Source organism: Entamoeba nuttalli (genome assembly GCF_000257125.1).
Source record: "Entamoeba nuttalli P19 unplaced genomic scaffold asmbl_4962, whole genome shotgun sequence".
NCBI lineage: Eukaryota > Evosea > Mastigamoebida > Endamoebidae > Entamoeba > Entamoeba nuttalli.
In genome coordinates this window covers 345-7,646 of record NW_008577156.1, presented here as the reverse complement: position 1 = coordinate 7,646, position 7,302 = coordinate 345, and the positions used below count along the sequence as shown (strand labels likewise).

General features: G+C 22.1%; 2 protein-coding genes across 2 annotated transcripts; one reads left to right on the top strand and one right to left on the bottom strand.

Moving 5' to 3' along the window:
- Positions 1-2,310: 2,310 nt before the first annotated feature.
- On the top strand, positions 2,311-4,710 carry ENU1_116600 (F-box domain containing protein; the record flags this gene model as incomplete). The annotated part of the gene is made up of 1 exon (XM_008859708.1): positions 2,311-4,710. One exon carries the CDS (start codon positions 2,311-2,313, stop codon positions 4,708-4,710), a length of 2,400 nt encoding a protein of 799 aa, XP_008857930.1.
- Positions 4,711-6,364: 1,654 nt separating this feature from the next.
- On the bottom strand, positions 6,365-7,048 carry ENU1_116590 (hypothetical protein; the record flags this gene model as incomplete). Its single annotated transcript, XM_008859707.1, has 1 exon — positions 6,365-7,048. The coding sequence occupies one exon, from the start codon at positions 7,046-7,048 to the stop codon at positions 6,365-6,367; it is 684 nt and encodes a 227-aa protein (XP_008857929.1).
- Positions 7,049-7,302: the final 254 nt, after the last annotated feature.

The window sequence follows — 7,302 nt, the reverse complement described above, 5'->3', positions numbered from 1 at the left end:
GTTTACAGAGAATCTGTCTTTGGAAATTAATTTTTGTGCTTCTTAACTATCAAATTTTTGTTATTAATAACAATAAAATAGTAATTTTTAATTTGTTTATTTTGTTCTTTTATAAATATAAATTTTGTATTTTGTTTCATCAAAGTAATATCCTATAATAATTATTTATACATAAAAAATTTGATATGAAATACTGTTTTGCTGATATAGAAAATAGAAAAACTGAATTTGACAATCTTAACAATGGTCTTTTGTTAGTTTTGAGTCTTTTTTTACAAAAAAAATACACACGAGTCTTGAATCTAGTAATATCAAAGTAAGTTTTATTATTTTTAAAGAAGAAGATTAAGGATTTTTATTTTTTAATTCAAAGAAAATGCATATTGCAAATAGTATTTAATTATTTTAAAACATTGAAAGATGAAAATCAACTATGATAAATCAATAATGACTATTTAAAAATAATACTTCTATAAATTTATTTAACTACAAAAGTTATATAAATATCTATTATGATAGTCTAAATTCAGTAATTTAAATTTCTATTTTTATTTTATGCTTGTAGAAATCATTCAATAAGATTATATTTATAAAATTATAAGGTAGTTTAAGAATGTGAAAAACAGATTGTAGTTTTATTGGACTATATTTTTTTAAAACACAAAATATATTTTATTTAACATTATAAGTCTCTATAATCTATCTTTTTCTTTTTACTCTAAGCACTATATGGTAGTTATAGACTCTTTCAGTCTTTTCAATGTAAAATATGATAAAATAAAAAACAATAAGTTAGAGTATTATTAACAAAACAAAAAGATTTAAAAGTCTAGGAATATAGATTAGTTTCTAAAACAAACTAAAAATGTATTAAGAGTAATTAATCTTTTTATTGAATTAGTTACATTTTTGTTATTTGAATAATTGTATAAAAAATTGCTTTAGAATATTTACTTCCTTTTTAGTGTGACTTTAGTTTGATGTACATTCTTTAAGATAAAAGATTCAAGAACTAATAACCTTATTAATTAAATAAACAATTGAAGAAATAATACTCATTTTTTTAATTCATTGATTCATGGTTTATACAAAAATGAATTGATTATCTTAGGTCAAAAAGAAATAATTTTGTTAAAGACATAGAGTTTTACAGTGGTTTTACAATAATATATTATGATATTATCACATTTAAATTAATAAAAATTCAATTAGTTTTTTTGTATTTAAACTTGTTTTGACATTTTTACATACTTTAAAATGAGTCAAAATTTTGAGTAAATTTATTAATAGTATAACTAAATTAAAGGATACTTTAACTAACATTGTTCATAAGAAAATTATAAGAACATAAGTACAAAAAGATAGACTGAATATAGAATAAATAGAGAGAAAAAAGTCTAAAAAAAATATAATATCATAAAAATTTAAAATAAGAAATTTGAAGTTACTTTTCTTTTTTATCCTTTTATCGTCTCATTTAAATTAAAGAGTAATATTTATATCAAAATAAGCCTATAATCTCATATATTGTATAAAAGAATAAAGAAAATAAAGGAATTATTTAGTATAAGTGTTAAAACACTAGCAGATATATTAAAATTTTTATGTTCATATAGAAAATAATAATAACATTATTTTTGTAGTAGTAGAGTATAGACTATGTTTATGAAGTCTGTGTCTTTGTTGAATTTAATTTTTTTTATTTAACATAAAGGTTATTCTTTGTTGTTAAGTTTATCAATAGTTTTTCTAAATTTTCAAGGATTTTTTTTAACCCAGTATAGTTTTTTTCAAAATTGGTTGAGGTAAAAACAAGTTGCTATTGTTCTATTTCTTATATTTTTTGAATCTTTCAGAGATAACTTTTTTGTGGATTAAGTTTATTTTTTAGTGAATGGCAATTCTTTCAATCTTAGAGACAAATGTAATATTAATGGCGTTATTGGATATTTTCTATATATTATTTTAAGTAATAAAAAAAGTAATAAAGTAGTAAAGTAATAGACTTATATCAAAATATTTTAAGTGAAAGGTTTTATAAAGAGTGAATTTTGTTAGTGTTATTAAGGAATAAGAAAAAAACTAAAGAAATTATTGCAATAAGGAAATGTTTTTAGAATGAGTTATTTTTGAATCATTAATTTCAAACAAGAGAAAGAAAGAGAATAGTAAAAGTACTTTGAGACAAAATAAGAAAAGAACTGCACCTTAGTTTCAATTTTAACAGAAAAGAAAATCAAAAAATAAAAATGAATTAAAAATTTTATATGAATGAAAAAATGTAAGAAATTTAGTTGTTTATAGAAAGGAATGAACGCCACTATTCAAAAGATTATTGAAGAATATCATAATATAAATTTAAAAGAATATAACAAAATTCCAAATGTACTTTCACCACCACCCAATTGTCTTCAGTCATATGAATTAGGAAGAAATGGGACATTAAAAGTATTAACTGAAGCATTTTCACCATTTAAATTAAGTCAAATTAAAAAAGTTTTTGAAAAAAAGGAAGTGTTTTATTCATTGTTTCCTGAACTAACACAAATATTCTTTGAAGGAAATAAAGTGGAATGTAAATCTTCATGGATTATTTGGAATGTTCTACAAGAATATAAATTTATTGAAAATGTTATTTGTTTTCCAAATGAAATATTTCATATTGAATCTAATTATTGGCCAAAATATGTAGAATATTATCTTTTTTGTTGTGAAAAACATCTCAGTGGAACAAGAGTTGTAATTGAAATAAAATTTAATACAACAAAAATTCATAAGAATGAATTTATTTGGTTCTTAAATAATGAACGATCATTTGTTTATAATTTAAATGAAATTTTAAAAAATGATCAAGAAAGTCTTCTTTTATTAAATTTAGAAAGAGAGTTTTATACTAGATTAAATCAAATTTCATTATATCAAATTACACTTTATTCTAGTGAATCAATATTAATGAAAACAAATAGTCAATATGATGAAATTATTATTACTGGTAAATCTCATTATACTATTTCTATTAAAATTCTTCTTGAAAGTTTATATTCTCATTTTCTTCAATCACCTTTATTCCCTAAATGTAAAATTATTAAACAAACAGAAAGAATTATTCAAAAACATGGTGAAACTCCTTTTTTTTCTACAACTCCTTATTCAACTGATATTGTTTATTGTTCTGCACTTGGAGAAGGTTCAATGTTTACAGCTGCACAATCAATGAAATGTTCATGTCCATTACCACATACACCTAATTTTGAAGTAATTATTTGTGCAGAATTATTTAATATTCAACAAGATGGTAAAATAGATTCTATTTATTATTATCATTTTAAAACTCCTCAAAAAAATAATTTTGTTCCTTATATTCATTCAAGAACTTCTCTTAATCTTTTTTGTGCTTTTCTTATGACTCGTTTTGGTGTTGAAAATAATATTCCTTCTATTAGTATTTCTGATGTATCTGATATTTCTTTAATTTCTAAACAAATGCTTGCTCAAGCAATTCATATTAAAGAAAACTCTTTAAAAAAACAACGTAAAATATTATTTCCATTAAATGAAAAAGAAATAATAACAAATTGTATTTTTACAGAATTGTCTAATGAATTATTACATCAAATATTTAGTTATTTACCATTAGAAGATCTTTCTTCTTGTTTGTTGACTTGTAGAAAATTAAGGTCTTTTATTCTTTCTGATGATTTAATTTGGCAAAATTTCTATAATTTGTATTTTAGTATTTCTTCTTTTAATCAAAAAGAATTTCATACTCCAAAACCTCGTTATATTGAAACAAAATCAATTGCACACCAAGTTCTTCATTTACAAAATATTAGAATTCGTTGGAAAACAAAAAGGCCTGTTATTAGAAAACGTATTGAAGCATTTGTTAAATGTCCTGTTAATTTTATATTCTCAAGAACAAAAGGTCAATCTTTTTTTGTTGCAACTAGTTATGGGAAAATTAAATCTTTTGAATATAATTCATTCAACCTTGTGAAAGATTTGATTATTAATGATCATTTCATTACTGTAGAACTTAATTATGATACAAAATGTTCATTAATGGTTTCTGGAAATGGAAAAATATATCAATATTTTTATGAAACAAATAAATTAAATATTATTCCTTTTCAAAAACATCATGGTTGTAGATTTACTGATTCTTGTAAAAATATTTTATGTTGGGAAGAAACGGGAAATATTGATTTTATTGATTTTCAATCACAAAAACCTTGGTATTCAAATAATTTTAATCAATGTCATATTTCTTGTATTGATAAAGTTGATACTTATTTCTATATTTCTTGTTATTCTGACTCTCGTATTATTGGTTTTGATTCAAGAATGAAAGAAAAAGCTTTTGAAACAAATTCATATAATAATATTAATACTTTTGATTATTTTGATACTTCCCTCGTTTGTGGTTGTAATAATGGAGTTATTTCTCTTTATGATTATAGAATGAATAGAATAACTCAAAACCGTGCAATGCAATTTACTTCAATTAATACAATTAAAGTTTGGAATAGAAAAATAGTTTTTGGAGGAAATGATCGTCAAATTGGTTTACTCGACTGTACTAAGAATTGGTTTGGAAATTATCAAGTTCTTTATACCCACCAAACTCCAATTGTTTCTATTGACTTTGATGATTCAGTATTAATAAGTGGAGCTGCAGGTGGTTTTATAATATACTCATCTTTTGTTTAGTTGTATCATTAACAACTGATTTGTTCATCATCTATAAAAAAAATATCTTTCACTTACGTAAATTTTGAATTTATTAAAATAATTTCATTTTTATAAGGAAGTAATTTCTCTTCTTTATTAAATTCTATAGATGTTTAATTTAATATTTATATGTGCTATTAAAATATACTTAATTAGTTTTGTTAAATATGCAAAATGTTTCTTCGTTTTAATGTATTTCTATAAAGAACATTATGATATTATTTTTCAGAAATATCATTTATTTATTGTTAATTGCAATTTAATCGTTTTCTATATTCCTTCTATAGTTCTATTACTATTATTTTTGATGTATTACTATATTTATTATTCTTTTTTATAAGCAGATTTGATTTATTATTTGGTTTTATAATTAACTATTATTTTATTGTTTTATTATTACTGGTTATTATGTTTTATGAATTGATTTTATTTTTCTTTAAAAGAATGTTTCAATGTCTGTGTATTATATTATTTAATTATTTATGATATTATTTAAGTATTATCAAATTAGTTAAATTTAATATTCATAAAAATTTACTGAGTTGTTCATAATATTAAGTAAGTACATATTGATAAATATATATATTTACTTTTCCATTACAATTATTATTGTTTCATTGGTGTCTTTTTATTAAAAATGAGATGCTTTTTATGGTATTAATTAAACTAAGTGAATTGAGTTTATATTTTCTTATTTCTTCATGTTGTTGAATTTCTTTTTCTAATAATACCAAGTATGTATTAAATGATTGATAGTGAATATATCTATCTAATTATAATGCATACTTTATATCCCATTTTGTTTTGAGCTAATAGTTTTATTATATTTTGAAACATTTGATTAGAATTTTGAATAATATTATATTAACAAAGCATTTAATAATTATGTAATAGTACTTATTGTTTTTCCTTTTAATTCCTAAAAAATTGGTTAGATTATTTTTTTATCATCTTTCATTTATTAACATCATTATGACTCATTTTTATATCCTTTTGTCATTATTTAGATTTTATTAAACGTCATTAATGTTTAAATAATTACCAATTGTACCTACTTGATTTAACTATTTATCAATATCCTCCCATTGTCATACTAAAGTGTCTCTTCTATTCTTTTTTTTCTTTTGTAATCAAATACTAATTTTTTTTTCAATACTGTTGTTAGGAATATTCTTTAGTCTTGGTTTTATCATAATAACCTTCTATAATATTCTTGAGTTTATCATTTTATGTTATTTCTTTTCTTTTATTTCTGACTTGACTTTTATTTTGATGTTATTTGTGTCTTCACTGTGTTTTATTATGATAGTTGTTTCTATAATAATGTTGTTTATTTCTATTGAAATTATTATTAAAGTGTTTGTGATAATGAAAATGGTTGAAGTGATGAGTGAAATAATTCATATTATCTATGTTGTGATTATAATTGCTATGGTTTTAATGAGATAATTAACGTATCTCTGAACATACATATAATACATACTTCACTCATTCTTCTCTCATTTATATGTATTAGCTGGTATGAATTTCTCTTTCTTTTGCTGTTGGTTTTTTATATTTTCTATGAGTGTAAATCAAAAAATAATTTTATTGTAAAAAAGAAACATACAACAACAAAAGAAAGTGTATGAAATTACTGAACAAAAACTTTAACCCATTCCACAGGAAAGGTATTTGGTAGGACAGTACCATTAATATCATCAGGAGTACAAAATTGTTTCTGTTCTTTAGTAAAATAAAGTGAGGATATTTTAGGAGAGATTGCAGATTTACCATTTCCAACAATTGCAAAAGCATAAGGAACACAAAAGACATAATTTGATTTATGAAAAATGACAAAGGATTCGATCAATCTACTAGGAACAAATTGACGATTCGTTTGGTTAGTTTTAACAACATTTTTAATAGAAAATATAAAATGAGTTTTGTCAACTACAGCCAAATTTTTTTGAGAAGGAGCAACTGATACATGAAATCCAAATATATTTCCAGGACCATCTTTGATGACGACATTAATATTAACTTTATCTTTGACTGCATTAAAAAAACTATTCTCATTAAACACAGTTTTTAGACTATCAAACTCTTTCTTTAAATGAAATCCTTCTGTGCATGTCCACATTTCTAGTGTTCTAACTATTGACCGTTCTTCAGAATCAAATGTATTTATAAAACCATCACTGCCACGTAAAGTTTCATAATCTTTTAAGTACCGTTCAACTCCAAGTTTTAATTTGGACGCACACAAAATCATCATTTCTAATGAGATGTTTATCTTTTCTGCTTCTTCAGGATTCTTTTGAAATTGTTCTATCATTGATAAAGAGTATTTGATAATTTGTATCAATTCTTTTCTTTCGTTTTGACTTTTTTTGAATCTTTGACCTACACTTTCTTTGGTGGTTCTACTTTTCTCATGAGTCTCTTTTTCCTTTTTCTGTCTTTCTTTGTGTTGAAGTGAAAAAGGTTTATTAAGACTCATTTCCTTTTAAAGTTTATTATTTCATTTTTTAGTTATTTTAGCTTTTTATTAATTATTTTATTATTAATTATAATTATAGATTACATCCC